Source organism: Podarcis muralis, chromosome W (assembly GCF_964188315.1).
Source record: "Podarcis muralis chromosome W, rPodMur119.hap1.1, whole genome shotgun sequence".
Lineage (NCBI taxonomy): Eukaryota > Metazoa > Chordata > Lepidosauria > Squamata > Lacertidae > Podarcis > Podarcis muralis.
Window position 1 is genome coordinate 13,470,912 of NC_135674.1, and position 17,837 is coordinate 13,488,748.

Below are 17,837 nucleotides of genomic sequence, written 5' to 3' on the forward strand. Positions count from 1 at the left end.
ACTATACTATGAATCAGCAGCTTTCTGCTGGTTAAAAGATTGGCTACTTCTAGAGAACACTGATATTTTGGATTTGGAAGGGTTCAATAATGTGTTTGGGTGGCATGCATATCTGTGGTACGACAAGGTTAAAGCCCATAAAGCATTTAAGAACCATATTGTCAGGAAAGCAGTGTTTAATGTCTGGACAAGATACAAAGACTTGCTAGAAAATAAGACCCCAAGGTGGTTGTCACCAATGGAAGCTAAGGCTCAGAAAAGACTCAATATGGAGGCCAAATGGCCAAAATATTGGGAGATATTAGAAAATGATGGAGACACATGGAGATTGCAGAGTTTTGAGAAACTAAAAGATAAAGTGCGAGATTGGTTACATTATCACCAAATTAGGGAGGTTTTTAATATGGACAAAAAAACATGTTTTCAGGTGGAAAAATCGAAACTAGAAACAGAACTGTTAGAACCTAAAACTAAGGTACTGCCAAGAATGTATAACTTGCTGTTAAAATGGAACACTCAGGATGAAACGGTCAAATCAGCTATGATAAAGTGGGCTCAAGACATTGGTTACAACATTATGTTTGCTGACTGGGAACGGTTATGGACCACTGGAGTGAAATTCACGGCATGTAATGCCCTGAAAGAAAATACTATGAAAATGATATATAGGTGGTACATGACCCCAGTCAAGCTTGCAAAAATATACCACTTGTCAGATAATAAGTGTTGGAAATGTAACATTCTTCCACCTTTGGTGGACGTGCCCAAGGGTTAAGGCTTTCTGGGAAATGATCTATAATGAATTGAAAAAGGTATTTAAATATACCTTCCCTAAGAAACCAGAGGCCTTCCTTTTGGGCATTGTTGGCCAAATGGTGTTAAAAAAGGATAGAACTTTCTTTATGTATGCAGTAACAGCAGCAAGAATACTCATCGCAAAACATTGGAAGACACAAGATTTGCCCACCCTGGAAGAATGGCAGATGCAACTGATAGACTATATGGAATTGGCAGAAATGACTGGCAGAATCCGAGACCTGGGAGAAGAGCTAGTGGAAGAGGACTGGAAGAAATTTAAAGATTATTTGCAAAAGTATTGTAAATTGTATGAATGTTAGAATGATGCAAGATATAAAGATAACATGGCATTAGTGACATAGCTGAAAGGAGTATGCAAAAAGAATAAGAACAAAGGTGAAGTTAAACTAAGGTTATGTCTAACTTAAATAATTGATAACAAAGGGAAAAATTTAGAGACATAATGGTTGAAATGTGTAATACAAAATAAGACTTGAAAGAGGGTGAAGTATTGCTGAACAAGATTTTGTGAAGGGGAGCACAGAAAAGGGAGATGTGAGGAAGTCTGGAAGGAGGGTTATGAAAATAATATCTAAGAAACTGGTTTTTTATGTTTTGTTTTCCACTTTTTTATGTCCTTTTTTTCTATTTTGTACGGGGGGTTTTTTACTGTATTTTTTTTTTCTTTTTCGCTTTTGGTTTTCTTTTTTGATTGATTGTGATGGTGCTTTTTCTTTTTGGTTGTGAATGTGAAGTCTGTTTTATTGTTCAAAAACTTTAATAAATATATTTTAAAAAATAAAATAAAATACCTAATGAAAAAGCTTCTGGTTTTTTCACAAAAGATTGCAAGATGATTTTAAAAATTTGGGAAATGATATATAATGAACTGGAAATAAAAAATTTTCCCCAGTTCATTATATACCGTTTCCCTTTTTTAAAAATCATCTTGCAATCCCACCGCGTACAATAGCCCCCCCTAAAATGCCTGAAACGCAGACAAAATAAAGCCACAAGAGGGGTTGCCGCGTCAGAAAACCAGATTGTAACCGACTTGAGCGGCTGTCTGCGAAATCCTTTTCACTTTCTGTGCTATGCTTCTAATGGACAGGAGTGGTAGTGAGGCAGTTAACATGCAGCCAAATGGGCGGGGTTTCAATGATAAATTATCATTATTATTCTATTATCTTGGCTTCCAGATGAAATGTCCTGACGGTGGGGATGACGGTGCCACCGGGCTCAGCATGCCCATTATTCCCATGAACACCATTGCCGAAGCCGTGATTGACATGATCAATCGCGGGCAGATTCAGATCACCATCAATGGATTCAACATCAGCAACGGGCTGGCGACGACTCAGGTGAGAGGGTTGGGAGAACAGTAATAATAATTAATAATAATAATAAATTTATACCCCGCCCATCTGGCTGGGTTTTGGGACTGAAGGGAATTTCTTTTCTTTTTAAAATATTTTTATCAGTTTTTCCACGTATACATCCTCTAACAAGATTTCTCTAACCATTTTCCATATTTCTCCCCCTCCTCCGCTGGACTTCCCTCATATTCCCATTTTGTTTTATTTCCATATTACTCACCCTGTGTGTTGTTTCCCCAAAAAATTCCCAATACTGTACATATAGTCTTGCTTTTCGTTATATACAATTGTGTTTGTTTATTCCAGGCATCCCCAACCTTTGGCCCACTAGATGTTTTGGACTACAATTCCCATCATCCCTGACCACTGGTCCTGTTAGCTAGGGATCATGGGAGTTGTAGGCCAAAACATCTGGAGGGCCAAAGGTTGGGGATGCCTGGTTTATTCAAACGTTGCCAATGAGTCCAATTCTTTATGTTGTCTCTTCATATATGTTGTAAATGGTTCTCATTCTCTTTTAAAGTCTTGGTTATCCTTTTCGTGTAATTTATCTGTTAATTTTGCCAGTTCTGCATATTCCATAAATTTCCCTTGCCATTGTTCTTTCGTTGGTATTTCTTCTGTCTTCCAAGCTTGTGCGGTGTGGTGTGTTGTACGGAGCCAGTGTGGTGTAGTGGTTAAGAGCCGTAGTCTTGTAATCTGATGAACCGGGTTCGCGTCTCCGCTCCTCCACATGCAGCTGCTGGGTGACCTTGGGCTAGTCACACTTCTCAGAAGTCTCTCAGCCCCACTCACCTCACAGAGTGTTTGTTGTGGGGGAGGAAGGGAAAGGAGAATGTTAGCCGCTTTGAGACTCCTTAAAGGGAGTGAAAGGCGGGATATCAAATCCAAACTCTTCTTCTTCTTCTTCTTCTTCTTCTTCTTGTGCTAATATAATTCTTGCCGCTGTGTTGCATGCATAAATCATTTCCAATTTTCTTTTTTTAAATCTTGATCTAAAATTCCTAGGAGGAATGCTTCTGGTTTCTTAACAAAAGTCTTTTTAAACAGGGTTTTTTCCAATTCATTATATATCATTTCCCAATAATTTCTAACCCTTTTGCATTCCCACCACATATGATAAAATGTACTGGACGGAAGGGACTTTCGAGGAGCCACGGGACTGGGACTGCCCAGAAGCAGAATCCACCTGCAATTCAACGAGATGACGATGATGTTGATAATTGATTAAGGAATGATTGAAATAAGAATTTATTATGATTTATACCCAGCCCATCCGGCTTGTACAGCCCTGAGCCTCTGTTTCCAAAAAGCAAGCTGGACCTTCTGAGAGAGTCCTGGTAAATTTGGCCTCCTAAAAAAAGCTAAACAGCTTTGGCCCCCAATAATAATAATAATAATAATAATAATAATAATAATAATAATAATTTTTTATTTGTACCCCCGTCCTCCCCGGCCGGAGCAGGGTTCAGAGCGGCTGTAATCATATCAATAATACAATATACATAAAAAGAAGCAATTAAAATGCACCCCAAAATTAATTCAGATAAATTAAAACGGGACAAATGGCAAACCTCAGGTTAAAATGGAAATCAGTTAATACTCTCCAGGACCAGCTGTTTACACTGATATTATAAGGACCTGGGAAACCTTCTTGCTCTTATACAAAGAGAAAATGAGACTTAAAAAAAAAGCTCCACAACTTTGGTCAATCCAATGGGCAGTTGTTGCTTTTTTATAGTGGGAATAGATTGCAGTCTCTTGGAAGTTGGACATGCCCGCTTTAAATCATTTACTTTTCAAGAGTTCAGTGCAATCTATAGCAACTTGGATGCAAATTGAATATAAAATGTCACCATTCGCAAATAACGAAAATGCAAGAGGCTTGAAAAAGCCGAGTGTTGTTATTCAGTGTTCCTCTTTTTATTTCTAGACCGCTTTATGTTTTTAAGGGGGGAAAACCCAAAGCAGTTGACGTTAATACGTCAAATAAAGCAATCCAGGATGAAACAGCACAGAATAAAGTCAGGTGTAAAGTATACCAGCCTTCTCAGTGGTGGCGCCTGCCCCGTGGAACGCCCTCCCGTCAGATGTCAAGGAAATAAGCAACTGTCTGACTTTTAGAAGACGTCTGACGTTTTTCATGTTTGATGTTTTATTCTGTTTTCAGTGTTCAGTTGAGAGTCGCCCAGTGGCTGGGGAAACCCAGCCAAATTGGCAGGGTAGAAATAATAATAAATTACTACTACTACTATTACTACTACTATTAAGGCGGGGTAGAAATAGTAAAATATTATTACTATTATTACTACAGTGGTTCCTCTGGATGCGAACGGGATCTGTTCCGTAGCCCCGTTCACATCCAGAGCAGAACGCAGCCCGCGACTGAGCATCTGCGCAGGTCGCAATTTGCCGCTTCCATGCATGCGTGTGACGTCATTTTGAGTGTCTGCGCATGCACGAGCAGCGTGGGGCCTGCCTGATGTTTTCTCATTAGTAGAATGTGTGCCCTTTTATTGAAAATGCATCTCTGTGTTATTTGTGGGGCATAGGAATTCGTTCATTTTTTCCTCTCTTCAAAATCTAGTCCGACCCCTCACAAGGTCTGAGGGACAGTGGACTGCCCCCTGCTGAAACAGTTTGCTGACCCCTGGTCAATATGGTCAATAAAGAAAAGCTCTTGCCTGTTTATTGGGTTCTTGTCCAGTCATTCTAAGGCAGGTTTCCTCAACCTCAGCCCTCCCGATGTTTTGAGACTACAATTCTCATCATCCCTGACCACTGGCCCTGTTAACTAGGGATGATGGGAGTTGTAGACCCAAAACATCTGGAGGGCCGAGGTTGAGGAAGCCTGTTCTAAGGCAAAAGTTGCTCAAGTATAATCGTTTGCTTTGCCAACCTTCTGATCTGACACTACATAGCACTGAGTCGAAGCTCTGCCCCTTGAGCTTCCTTCCGATCTTCCCTCTCCGTCTTCTCCTTCAGATCAACAACAAGGCGGCGACTGGCGAGGAGGTCCCACGAACCATCATCGTCACCACCCGCTCCCAGTACGGGCTGCCGGAGGACTCTGTGGTCTACTGCAACTTCAACCAGCTTTACAAGATCGACCCAGCCACTCTGCAGATGTGGGCCAACGTGAGTAGCTCCCTGTGGCGAATCGGAAGTCGCTGGTTTGCACCTATTGGGCGCCCTCTTGGGAAGACCCAGTCCTCTGAGTGTGTGTTCCGGAAGCTGGGCAATAGGTGCAGTGCAGGATTCCTTTCCTCTCCGCTGCACCAAGGATTCCCTGTCTGTTCTCCTGGAGACGCCTAGCTTGGTTGTCCTAGGGCAGGCATGTCCAAAGTCTTTTTCGGGGGCAGTTTTTTGGCTGCCTATGGGGTAAAGCTCACCAACTCCAATCCTAAAAAAAGCTCAACAACTTTGGCTTTAAATCCTGCCGGTCCAGCCCCCAAAAACCAACTTCTTCAATCAAGCTCAACAACTTCAATCTTAAAAAAAGGTCAACAACTTTGGTTGGCCCTTATGCATGTTCACTTTATCAAATCTGGCCCTCTTTGAAAAAAGTTTGGACACCCTGGACTTTAACATCCACGCTGACCCGACCTTCCAAGGGGCTGCTCAGGATTTCGTAGAAAGCATGGCCTCCGTGGGGCTGTCCCTGAATGAGTTTGGCCCAATTTATAGCCGCGAACATGCCTTGGACCTGGGGTTCACCTCTATGGACGGGGGCGATCTGACACTGAAGCGAAACAAAAGAAGTGCCGTGGCCGAATCACTTGGACTTCTCCACAACCCTTCCCCACTGCAGGGAGGCGGGACCAATTCGGATAGGCTGCACCCGCCACTGAATGGATCCAAATGGTTTCCAGAGAGTGGTAGGGGATGCTTTATCCCATATTGATGGCCTTTCAGCTGATTCCCTGGTGGCCCGCTGGGATGTGGAGTTAACCAGGGCTATCGACCGCCTGGCTCTGAAGCGCCCTCTCAGATTGCATGGAGCCCAGACAGCCCCACAGTTTCCCCCGGAGCTGAGGGTGATGAAACAATCGCAGAGACAGCTAGAGCGCTGGTGGCAGAAAACTCATTCTGAATCGGACCGGTTAGAGCTCAACGTCGAGCCTGCCGAGTGGCGATGGTGACAGCGAAGAGGGCTTTCTTTGCCGCCTCTATTGCATCTGCAGGAAACAGCAGCAGGAGACTCTTTCAGGTGGTTCGCAATTTCATGGAACCACCTTTGCCACCGGGGTCTGGTAAAGACCCCAAGGTCTCCTGCAAGGATTTTGCAAAGCTTGGAGCAGGCTTCCTCAACCTCGGCCATCCTCAACCTCAGCCCTCCAGATGTTTTGAGACTACAGTTCCCATCATCCCTGACCACTGGTCCTGCTAGCTAGGGATCATGGGAGTTGTAGGCCAAAAACATCGGGAGGGCCGAAGTTGAGGAAGTCTGGGATGGAGGATGGATGGTGGCTAACAGATGGAGGTTGAATCCTGACAACATTTTTGGGGGACAGGGGGCGGGTGGGTTTGGGGGACTCCCTGTTCCTGAATGGGGCAACTGTGCCCCCAAAGGACCAGCTGAGCAGCCCGGGAGTCATTTTGGACTCCCCGCTGCCCATGGAGGCGCAGGTCCATTCTGTGTCTGGGGCAGTTCCATCTGGGACGCAGGATGAGACCCCACCTAAAGGAGCACCTCCACCCCGGATGCCGGGGTCCCTCTCCCGAGGGCCTTCTGCCGGTTCCCTTATTACGATAAAATCGCTCAGATTCGGGAAGAAGTAGACTCCACTGTGGGAGCAGGGCCGGGGTGGGAGAGTGCTAGAGACCTGTCTAGTCAAGTTGCGTGGGATCAATTCCAATCTGTTACCTCCGAGGATGTGGACAGGCTGCTTGGACGAGTGAAACCAACCACCTGTCTCCTGGATCCTTGCCCATCCTGGCTTATAAAAGCTAGCCGGGAAGGACTGGGTGATGGGCTTCGTGGGGTGGTGAATGCTTCCCTCCGTGAGGGAGCCTTCCCAGACCCGCTGAAAGAGGCGGCTATTAAACCGCTTCTTAAAAAAACATCTTTAGATGCGGCCAGTATGGCCAACTATCGCCCAGTCTCAAATCTTCCATTCTTGGGCAAGTTGATTTAGCGAGTGGTTGCTGAACAACTCCAGGCACGCCTGGAAGAAGCGGACCATTTGGATCCCTTCCAGTCGGGATTCAGGCCTCATCATGGGACTGAAACTGCCTTGGTCGCACTGGTTGATGATAATCATGAAGTGCTTTGAAAAGCTGGTACGAAATTATGTCATTGCCTGCCTACCAGAGGGACTGGACACATTCCAATTTGCTTATAAAACGAAAAGATCGACAGAGGACGCTGTGGCGATTGCCCTCCATGCCGTTCTTGCACATTTGGAGCAGCGGGGGGGTTATGCCAGACTGCTTTTTTTAGATTTCAGCTCGGCATTTAATACCATTCTACCACAACGTCTGATGTCTAAACTGGAAGATCTGGGGCTCCCGTTATCACTTTGTGGGTGGATATTGGACTTTTTGTCAGACCGCCCCCAGAGGGTTCGGTTGGGCCCTTATACCTCTAGTATGCTTAGGACTAACACAGGAACACCACAGGGATGCGTACTCAGCCCACTCCTTTATACTCTCTACACGTACGATTGTGTCGCTGCTCACCCTAGTAATAGGGTTGTCAAATTTGCAGATGACACAACCGTGATTGGGCTCATCTCTGAAAGGGAGGGTGAAATGGACTATAGAGATGAGGTGGAGCGGCTGACAGAGTGGTGCAGAGCTAACAACTTGCTCATAAATACAAGGAAGACAAAGGAGCTTGTGGTGGACTTCAGGAGACAGAAGAGCAATGTCCAGCCACTTTTGCTTGATGGGGTCTGTGTGGAGAGGGTAACAACGTTCAGATTTTTGGGCATTGAATTACAAGAGGATCTGTCCTGGAGTGTCAACACAAGGGGGCTTGTGAAGAAGGCGCAGCAGAGACTGTACTTTTTGAGAATTCTAAGGAAAAACCATCTTCCGCAGAAACTGCTGCTTGCCTTCTATCACTGTGCCATTGAGAGCGTACTCACCTATGGCTTATGTGTGTGGTATGGAAGCTGTACTACCCGGGACAGGTTGGGGTTGTGCAGAGTTGTTAAGGCAGCAGAGAGCATTGTTGGCTGCCCACTCTCCACCTTAGAGCAGATTTATGCCACAAGGTGCCATAGGAAGGCACTGGACATAGTAAAAGATCCATCGCATCCTGGTCACTGTCTCTTCGAGCTCCTGCCGTCGGGACGGAGATACAGGACGATGAAGACAAGAACAAGCCGTCTTAAGAACAGCTTCTTCTCCAGAGCAATCTCGGCCCTGAATGGGAAGCCTGGACTTTGAAAGTCATCTAATCTTCCTTGCTGTTTTATACTGTATTGTTTTAATTAGTGTTTTTATAGTTGATTTGATTTTGTGTGGAGTGCCCTACCTGGGTGGATGGAGCAGCCAAGTAATTTCGTCGTCCCCGAGAGGGGGCAATGACAATAAAGATATTATTATTATTATTATTATTATTATTGCTGGATCTCTCAGCGGTGTTTGATACCATCGACCATAACATCCTTCTGAACCGTCTTGAGGGGCTGGGAGCTGGGGGCACTGTCATACAGTGGTTCCGCTCCTTCCTCCTGGGTTGTGTTCAGAAAGTGGTGGTGGGGGATGAGTGTTCAGACCCCTGGGCTCTCACTTGTGGGGTGCCTCAGGGTTCTGTCCTCTCCCCCATGCTTTTCAACATTACATGCAGCCGCTGGGAGAGATCATCAGGAGGTTTGGGCTGGGTGTTCATCAGTATGCAGATGATACCCAGCTCTACCTCTCTTTTAAATCCGAACCAGTGAAGGCGGTGAAGGTCCTGTGTGAGTGTCTGGAGGCGGTTGGAGGATGGATGGCGGCTAACAGATTGAGGTTGAATCCTGACAAGACAGAAGTACTGTTTTGGGGGGACAGGAGGCGGGCAGGTGTGGAGGATTCCCTGGTCCTGAATGGGGTAACTGTGCCCCTGAAGGACCAGGTGCACAGCCTGGGAGTCATTTTGGACTCACAGCTGTCCATGGAGGCACAGGTCAAATCTGTGTCCAGGGCAGCTGTTTACCAGCTCCATCTGGTACGTAGGCTGAGACCCTATCTGCCTGCGGACTGTCTCATAAGAGTGGTGCATGCTCTGGTTATCTCCCACTTGGACTACTGCAATGCGCTCTACGTGGGGCTACCTTTGAAGGTGACTCGGAAACTACAACTAATCCAGAATGCGGCAGCTAGACTAGTGACGGCCGCCGAGGCCATATAACACCGGTCTTGAAAGACCTACATTGGCTCCCAGTACGTTTCCGAGCACAATTCAAAGTGTTGGTGCTGACCTTTAAAGCCCTAAACGGCCTCGGTCCAGTATACCTGAAGGAGCGTCTCCACCCCCATCGTTCTGCCCGGACGCTGAGGTCCAGCACCGAGGGCCTTCTGGCGGTTCCCTCATTGCGAGAAGCAAAGCTACAGGGAACCAGGCAGAGGGCCTTCTTGGTAGTGGCGCCCGCCCTGTGGAACGCCCTCCCACGAGATGTCAAAGCGATAAACAACTACCTGACATTCAGAAGACATCTTAAGGCAGCCCTGTTCAGGGAAGTTTTTAACGTGTGATATTTTAGTGTATTTTTGGTTTCTATGGAAGCCGCCCAGAGTGGCTGGGGAGGCCCAGCCAGATGGGCAGGGTATAAATAAATTATTATTATTATTATTATTATTATTATTATTATTATTATTATTATTATTATTATTATTATTATTATACGAGATGTGAAGCTACAGGGAACCAGGCAGAGGGTCTTCTCAGACTTTTAGGAGACATCTGAAGGCAGCCCTGTTTCGGGAAGTTTTGACTGACTGATGTTTTAATGTATTTCTAACTTTTTGTTGGAAGCCGCCCAGAGTGGCTGGGGAAACCCAGCCAGATGGGCAGGGTAGAAATAATAAAATTATTATTATTATCATTATTATTTGCAGATTCTGAAACGTGTCCCAAACAGCGTTCTGTGGCTGCTGCGTTTCCCGGCTGTGGGGGAACCAAACATCCAGCAGTACACGCAGAACATGGGCCTCCCCCAGAACCGGATCATCTTCTCTCCCGTTGCCCCCAAAGAGGAGCACGTGAGGAGGGGGCAGCTGGCCGATGTCTGCCTGGACACCCCCCTTTGCAATGGGCACACCACCGGGATGGATGTGCTCTGGGCCGGAACCCCCATGGTGACCATGCCAGGTGAGATGGCAGCGCGAGTCAGTATAATTATGATGATGATGGATATTGTTCTGGTATTGGGTGCCGAGACACATTGCGTTGAGTCGGACCTGGGATTCCCACTGGTGGGTGGGGGGGATGGTCGAGAGGTTGGCCTGTGTATCCCAAGAGTTCAGTTGTGAGCCAGGTGGTTATGCTAGTGGGAGGGAAGGAAGACACGGGGGGTGGTTATCCAGTTTGGGCGATGGGCCCTTCTACTTGGGCCGTTCCCTTAATCCACCAAGATGTTCCTCTACAACAGGGGTCTGCAAACTTTTTCAGCAGGGGGCCGGTCCACCGTCCCTCAGACCTTGTGGGGGGCTGGACTAGATTTTGAAAAAAATAATGAACGAATTCCTATGCCCCACAAATCACCCAGAGGTGCGTTTTCAATAAAAGCACACATTCTACTCATGTCAAAACAACAGGCAGGCCCCACTCATAACCCAGAGATGCATTTTCAATAAAAAGACACATTCTACTCATGTCAAAACACATGTCCACGGGCTGGATTGAGAAGGCGATTGGGTTGGATCTGGCCCCTGGCACTTAGTTTGCCGACCCATACTTAACAAGATGAGGACAGACCATGCTTGCGACGGAGCTTTGTATGACCTGCCGCCCTCCATTTTGCAGGAGAGACCCTCGCCTCGCGCGTCGCCGCCTCGCAGCTCACTTGCCTCGGGTGCCCTGAGCTCATCGCGAAGAGCCGGCAGGAATACGAAGACGTTGCCGTGAAACTGGGGACAGATCCAGAATTGTAAGTAGACGCGCAACTGGGGGGTGGGAGAGACCGCAGCGTTGGTTGCACAGCTCACGAAGCCCAATGGGAGCATTCAGCATCCCATTTCTTTGGAGAAAAACCTTCCTGGAATACAGTGGCACCTTGGTTCCCAAACGCCTTGGCACTCAAACAACTCGGAAGCCAAACACTGCAAACCAGGAAGGAAGTGTTCTGGTTGGCAGACTTTTCCTGGTAGCCAAACGTGCTCCGTTTTGAGTGTGACGCTTCCGATTTGAGTGCCATGCTTCTGATTTGAGTGCCACACTTCCTTTTTTTGTGCCGCAATGCCATTTTGAGTGCCACACTTTTTTTTCTAGTGTTACGCTTCCGTTTTGAGTGTTTCACTGTTTTTGCTGTGTTTTTTTGCATTTTTGTGGGTCTTTTTCTTTTGTTTTTGTGACTGTGGGGAGCCCAATTCAGGAACTGATGGATTGATTGTGTGACTGCGGTACATTAGTTAATTGCTTTCATTTTATGGATCGATGGTCTCATTAGAGAGTAAAATTCATGTTCAATGGCTGTTTGAGGGGTTGTTTTCAAAAGTCTGGAACGGATTAATCCGTTTTGCATTACTCTCCTTGGGAAAGTGCACCTTGGTTTTGGAACGCTTTGGTTTTGGAACAGACTTCCAGAACGGGTTAAGTTTGAGAACAATGGTACCTGTTTTACAGAAAGGTTCGTCCTTGCTGGCATCCTTGGTTTTGGAACACTATGGAGGCCGGGGGGTGGCATCACACAAATTAGAAAGAGTAGATTCACGGCGAAGCTCTCCTCATAGTCGTACCTTGGAATCCGTTCTGAAAGTCTGTTTTACTTTCGAAACGTTTGGAACCCAAGCACTGCTTCTGATAGGCTACAGGAAGCTCCTGCAGCCAATCGGAGGCCCCGTCGGATGTTCGGGTTCCCAAAGAACACACGCAAAGCGGAACAGTCACTTCCGGGTTTGCGGCATCCGGGAGCTGAAAGGTCCCGAGTTCCAGGGCGCTCGAAAGCCACTGCTAAGAAATACTTCACCTGTTGAATGCTTGCCTGTTGTACAGCTGTTAAAGGCCCAAGAGCCCTGCTTTTTGCAAAGAGCATGTCTGCTACTCTGCAGGTGCTAAAGACAGGCACTCATTGAGAATTCACTATACAGTTAACTATACGATACACATATCTACTGACAGATAAGTTCCTTTGTGTTGAATGGGGTTTACTCCCAGGTAAGTGGGTACCGGAGGGCAGCCTAGGCCTTTGGTTGAGGGTTGGCACTGAGGAAAAGCAGGGCTCTTGGGCCTTGAACAGCTGTGTGACTTTGCCATAAGATGAAGAAGGATTTAAAATTGGTTAAGTATATAAGATTGCATGGACGCGCATGAACAAGTATATTAGAACGGAACAAAGATGCGGATTCCTTTTTAAAATCATAAAATCCCTTTTTACAGAAAGGTTCAGCCTTGCTGGCATCCTAATAATATTGCCAACCAGAGGAAGGTTTCCTTTTCGGAATAATAAATTTTCAGAGTCGTTTTTACAGTTATATAAAAAATGACTGATATGGTTCTAATATTAGAAATACACAGACCGATAACTATGAAATTATATTGCAATGATAAACATACAGTGGTACCCCGCAAGACGAATGCCTCGCAAGACGGAAAACCCGCAAGACGAAAGGGTTTTCTGTTTCGGAGGCGCTTCGCAAGAGGAATTTCCCTATGGGCTTGCTTCGCAAGACGAAAGCCCATAGGGAAATCTCCGGGGACCTGTTTTAAATTGCTGGCGGTCGGGAGCAAAGACTTTCGCCCACAGCCGGCCTTCAGAAGAGGTCCTGGACCTCTTCTGAAGGCCGGCGGGGGGCAAAAGTCTTTGCTCCCCCCCCGCCTGCCTTCCCGGGACAGCGGAGACTTCTCCGCTGCCCCGGGCGATCTTAAAATGCTGGCGGGCGGGAGCGAAGCGTTCGCTGCCGACCCCCAGCATTTTAAAATCTCCCCGGGACAGCAGAGAAGTCCCGCCCTGCTCGGGATGGCGGCGCAGAGCTGTCTGCCGTGCCGGGATCAGCGCAGCTCTGCGCGGCCATCGGGAGCCGGGGGCGAAGCCCGCCCCGCTACAGATGGCCGCGCAAAGCTGCCTGCAGTCCCGGGACTGCAGGCAGATCTGTGCCACCATCCCGAGCGGGGCGCTAAGTCCCGCCCCGCTCTGGATGCCAGCGCAAAGCTGTCTGCCGTCCCGGGACTGCAGGCAGATCTGCGCCACCATCCCGAGCGGGGCGCTAAGTCCCGCCCCGCTCGGGATGGCGGCGCAGAGCTGTCTGCTGTCCCGGGATCAGCGCAGCTCTGCGCGGCCATCGGGAGCCGGGGCGAAGCCAGCCCCGCTCCAGATGGCCGCGCAAAGCTGCCTGCAGTCCCGGGACTGCAGGCAGATCTGCGCCACCATCCCGAGCGGGGCGCTAAGTCCCGCCCCGCTCGGGATGGCGGCGCAGAGCTGTCTGCCATCCCGGGATCAGCGCAGCTCTGCGCGGCCATCGGGAGCCGGGGGCGAAGCCCGCCCCGCTACAGATGGCCGCGCAAAGCTGCCTGCAGTCCCGGGACTGCAGACAGATCTGCGCCACCATCCCGAGCGGGGCGCTAAGTCCCGCCCCGCTCTGGATGCCAGCGCAGAGCTGTCTGCCGTCCCGGGACTGCAGGCAGATCTGCGCCACCATCCCGAGCGGGGCGCTAAGTCCCGCCCCGCTCGGGATGGCGGCGCAGAGCTGTCTGCCGTCCCGGGATCAGCGCAGCTCTGCGCGGCCATCGGGAGCCGGGGCAAAGCCCGCCCCGCTCCAGATGGCCGCGCAAAGCTGCCTGCAGTCCCGGGACTGCAGGCAGATCTGCGCCACCATCCCGAGCGGGGTGCTAAGTCCCGCCCCACTCGGGATGGCGGCGCAGAGCTGTCTGCCATCCCGGGATCAGCGCAGCTCTGCGCGGCCATCGGGAGCCGGGGGCGAAGCCCGCCCCGCTACAGATGGCGGCGCAAAGCTGCCTGCAGTCCCGGGACTGCAGGCAGATCTGTGCCGCCATCCCGAGCGGGGCGCTAAGTCCCGCCCCGCTCTGGATGCCAGCACAGAGCTGTCTGCCGTCCCGGGACTGCAGGCAGATCTGTGCCGCCATCCCGAGCGGGGCGCTAAGTCCCGCCCCGCTCTGGATGCCGGCGCAGAGGTGTCTGCCATCCCAGGACTGCAGGCAGATGTGTGCCGCCATCCCGAGCGGGGCGCTAAGTCCCGCCCCGCTCTGGATGCCGGCGCAGAGCTGCCTGCCGTCCCGGGATCAGCGAAGCGTTCGCTGCTGACCCCCAGCATTTTAAAATCTCCCCGTGTCCCGGTGAGATTTTAAAATGCTGAGGGTCGGCAGCGAAGCCCTTGTTCCCCCCCAGCCCCCCCCCCCAGCCTTCAGAAGCCCTTGTCCCCCCCCCCCCAGCCTTCAGAAGAGGTCGGGGGACAGACTGTCCCCGGACCTGGTCTGAAGGCGGTTTCCCTAGGAACGCATTAATTGATTTTCAATGCATTCCTATGGGAAACCGTGCTTCGCAAGACGAAAAACTCGCAAGAAGAAAAAACTTGCGGAACGAATTAATTTCGTCTTGCGAGGCACCACTGTACAAAGTTTTATGGACATGTGTGAGCAAGTATATCAGAATGGAACCGAGAGGGGGATTCCATTTTGGAATCCTAAAATCCTTGTATTACAGAAAGGTTCCACCTTCCTGGCGCCCTCTGAATACAGACAACCTGGGGAAGCTTTCCTTTTTGCAATAACAAGGATATAAGGTTTTATGGACAAGTATATTTGAATGGAACCAAGAGGGGGATTCCTTTTTGGAATCGTAAAATCCTTGTTTTACAGAAAGCTTCAACCTTGCTGGTATCTTAATATGGAGAACTGGAGGAAGGTTTACTTTTTACAACATATAAGGTTTTATGGACGTGGAACCAAGAGGGGGAGTGGAGGGAGGTCGACACAAAATTACCATTTAATTTGGTTGTGATCCCCCCCCTTTTTTTTCTTTTCCTTTCGGGAAAATAAATGAAATGTTGATTAATAAATGAATTAATAATTAATAACAAATGCTTTTCTCCCGTAGCCTGAAGAACATCCGCGGCAAGGTGTGGAAGCAGAGGATATCCAGCCCCCTCTTCAACACCAAGCAGTACACACTGGAACTGGAGCGGCTCTACCTCCTGATGTGGGACCACTTCTCCGCCGGCCACAAACCAGACCACATCCTCAAGCCCGGCGAATCGGCCTCGAGATCTGGAGCTGTGCGAGAGACATGAATCCTTCCGGATACATACCTCCTTCCGGAGCAGAGGGAAGCGGGAGTCAAGGGTGCGATTTGTGTGGCGACCGGAGGCTCACTCTTGCATGACGGGGAGGCCAGCAATTTCTGACACCCCCCCCCGAACCCCACCTTTTCCGGATCTTCTTGCCATGGGAAAGCACAAAGGGATTGGCAGTCAATTCCGATTTCCCGTGAACGAATCTCTTTTTTCCCCCCTTCTCCCTACGCGAATCTGGAGCTTTTCGAGAGAACCTTTTTAGGAATTCCTCTTGCTCCGTCGGTGGCTCTCTTTTTACGGCATTTTAAGTCCGCATCCTTCTTCCAAGGACGGCGGGAGGGAAAATTTGGCGCCAGCAGCAGCGAAGCTTTTACGGGTTTTATAAACCACTCGAACCAACATCTGCTTTCTTAACGTTGGACTTCTCTCCGGGGCTGCCCTTGGTTTTGGTTTTTTCGGCTTCAATTCATGCTGGGTCGACTGCGTCAAAAAAGCAAACTCGATTTAAGACGTAAAGATTTGGTTTTCTCAGCTTCAATTCATGCCGGGTCAACTGGGCCGAAAAAGCAAAAGACCTAAAGTTTTGGCTTTTTCAGCTTTAATTCATGCCAGGTTGATTGCGCCAAAAAAGCAAACGCAATTTAAGGCGTAAAGTGGGGGGAAATAGCAACCCGGTGCCAAACTGTGCGTCCTTCCAGGGCAGTGTCAAATTATGTACAGAGGTGCAGGCCTGCGCACTGCCGCCAATGCTGAAAATGAAATAAAAGAGCGTTGGTTTTTGCTCAGGTTGGCGCATTCGGATGTGCGCTTCGCGGTTGATGGAACAATTCTGTGCCGGGCCACTGGTGTTTTGACTGTCAAATGCAGCTCTTCCAGGTAAGTATGGGTTTCCGCCTCCACTTCGACGAGCTTTTTGGAAAGATCACGGTCGAGTGCAAACCTCCTTTTTCACATCCAAAGCGTCGCTGGCCGGCTTTTAAGCCCACAAAAATGATTAATCGGAGGGCAAAATGTGCATCCGATGGGTTGCATCCAAAGTTACTTTCCAAATCGCTTCCCTGCCTGACACCGAAAAGATTCAGAGTGGCGCATTTTCTGTGCTTTTGGTGGTGCCGCACATGGATCCGTGCCAATAATTGCTGTCTGTGGCCAGCCTAATGCCCCTTTCCTTATATTCCGAATTTGACCCTCAGGTATGTAGCCCTGAGCTGTGCTTAAACCTTTGCAGTTCTCTTCGTTTTGGCTTAATATGGGCTGGATTATATTGATTATCTATATATAGATAATATTGGCAAGAAGCATTTAGTCGTCCAAGCCCTGAGGTTAAATCTTCCATCTATGCGGTGCCAGTTCCCTTCGTTTGGGCTTAATATGGGCTGGATTATGTCAATCTATATATAGATAATATTGGAAGAAGCATTGGTCCCGAGCCCTGAGGTTAAATCTTCAATCTTTGCAGCACCAGTTCTCTTTGTTTGGGCTTATTATGGGCTGGATTATATCGATTATCTATATATAGATAGTACAATAGGCGAGAATCATTTAGTCGCCCCCGAGCCCAGCGCTTTCTTTTCGTGATGAAGAATTCTGAATTTCACTGCTTGCGGAGAAGTGGCAGCTGTCTATGCATCTACTTGGGAGTAAACTAGGGAGTCAAGCTTTCACTTTCTGTTCAGAGATGGGGAGTCGAGCTTTTGCTTTCGGTCTGGAGATTGGGGAGTCGAGCTGAGCTTTCGCTTTCCACCAGAAGATGATTTCCTGTGAAGGTTAACCACTGTGTGTAGTTTTTTTAAATGGCGAGGGAAGAATGGGTCATTCCTCCCATTGTGTTTCTTTCTGCTTACTCACTGTAACGGCTTTTGTTTCCAGATATGTGTTGGAGAAATAAAAATGAAAATCACTGACTTGGAACGTTTCCTCTCTTTTTTTGGCAATAGGTTTCATTGAGTTTGCTTATTAGGACATTTATTTAATTCATTCTTCAAAACGAGAGGCGGCTTGGCAAAGGAACCAGCCCCAGGACCAGCCCATAATAATTCATCACCATAACAATAACAACAACAATAATAATACTAGTTACAGGTAGGTAGCCATGTGGGGTCTGCCATAGTAAAAAAAATAAAATTCCTTCCAGTAGCACCTTGGAGACCAGCTAAGTTTGGGATACTGCCAGGGAGACATCATCCATCAAGACTCCACGTCGCCCCCAGACGTCCATTGATCTCCCGTAGACACGCAGTATCAGCAATTAGCGACACGAGCTCC

General features: G+C 48.4%; 1 protein-coding gene across 2 annotated transcripts in view; it reads left to right on the forward strand.

Annotated features, from left to right (window-relative positions):
• LOC144326277 (UDP-N-acetylglucosamine--peptide N-acetylglucosaminyltransferase 110 kDa subunit-like) overlaps window positions 1-17,476 on the forward strand; it is a 133,960-nt gene extending 116,484 nt beyond the window's left edge. For both annotated transcript variants that reach the window (XM_077922828.1, XM_077922827.1), the window contains exons 18-22: window positions 1,998-2,159; window positions 5,160-5,312; window positions 10,224-10,476; window positions 11,131-11,254; window positions 15,377-17,476. In XM_077922828.1, the coding sequence (XP_077778954.1) occupies window positions 1,998-2,159; window positions 5,160-5,312; window positions 10,224-10,476; window positions 11,131-11,254; window positions 15,377-15,569 (885 nt within the window). In that variant the 3' untranslated portion in view covers window positions 15,570-17,476. The remainder of the gene's footprint in view (window positions 1-1,997; window positions 2,160-5,159; window positions 5,313-10,223; window positions 10,477-11,130; window positions 11,255-15,376) is intronic.
• Window positions 17,477-17,837: the final 361 nt, after the last annotated feature.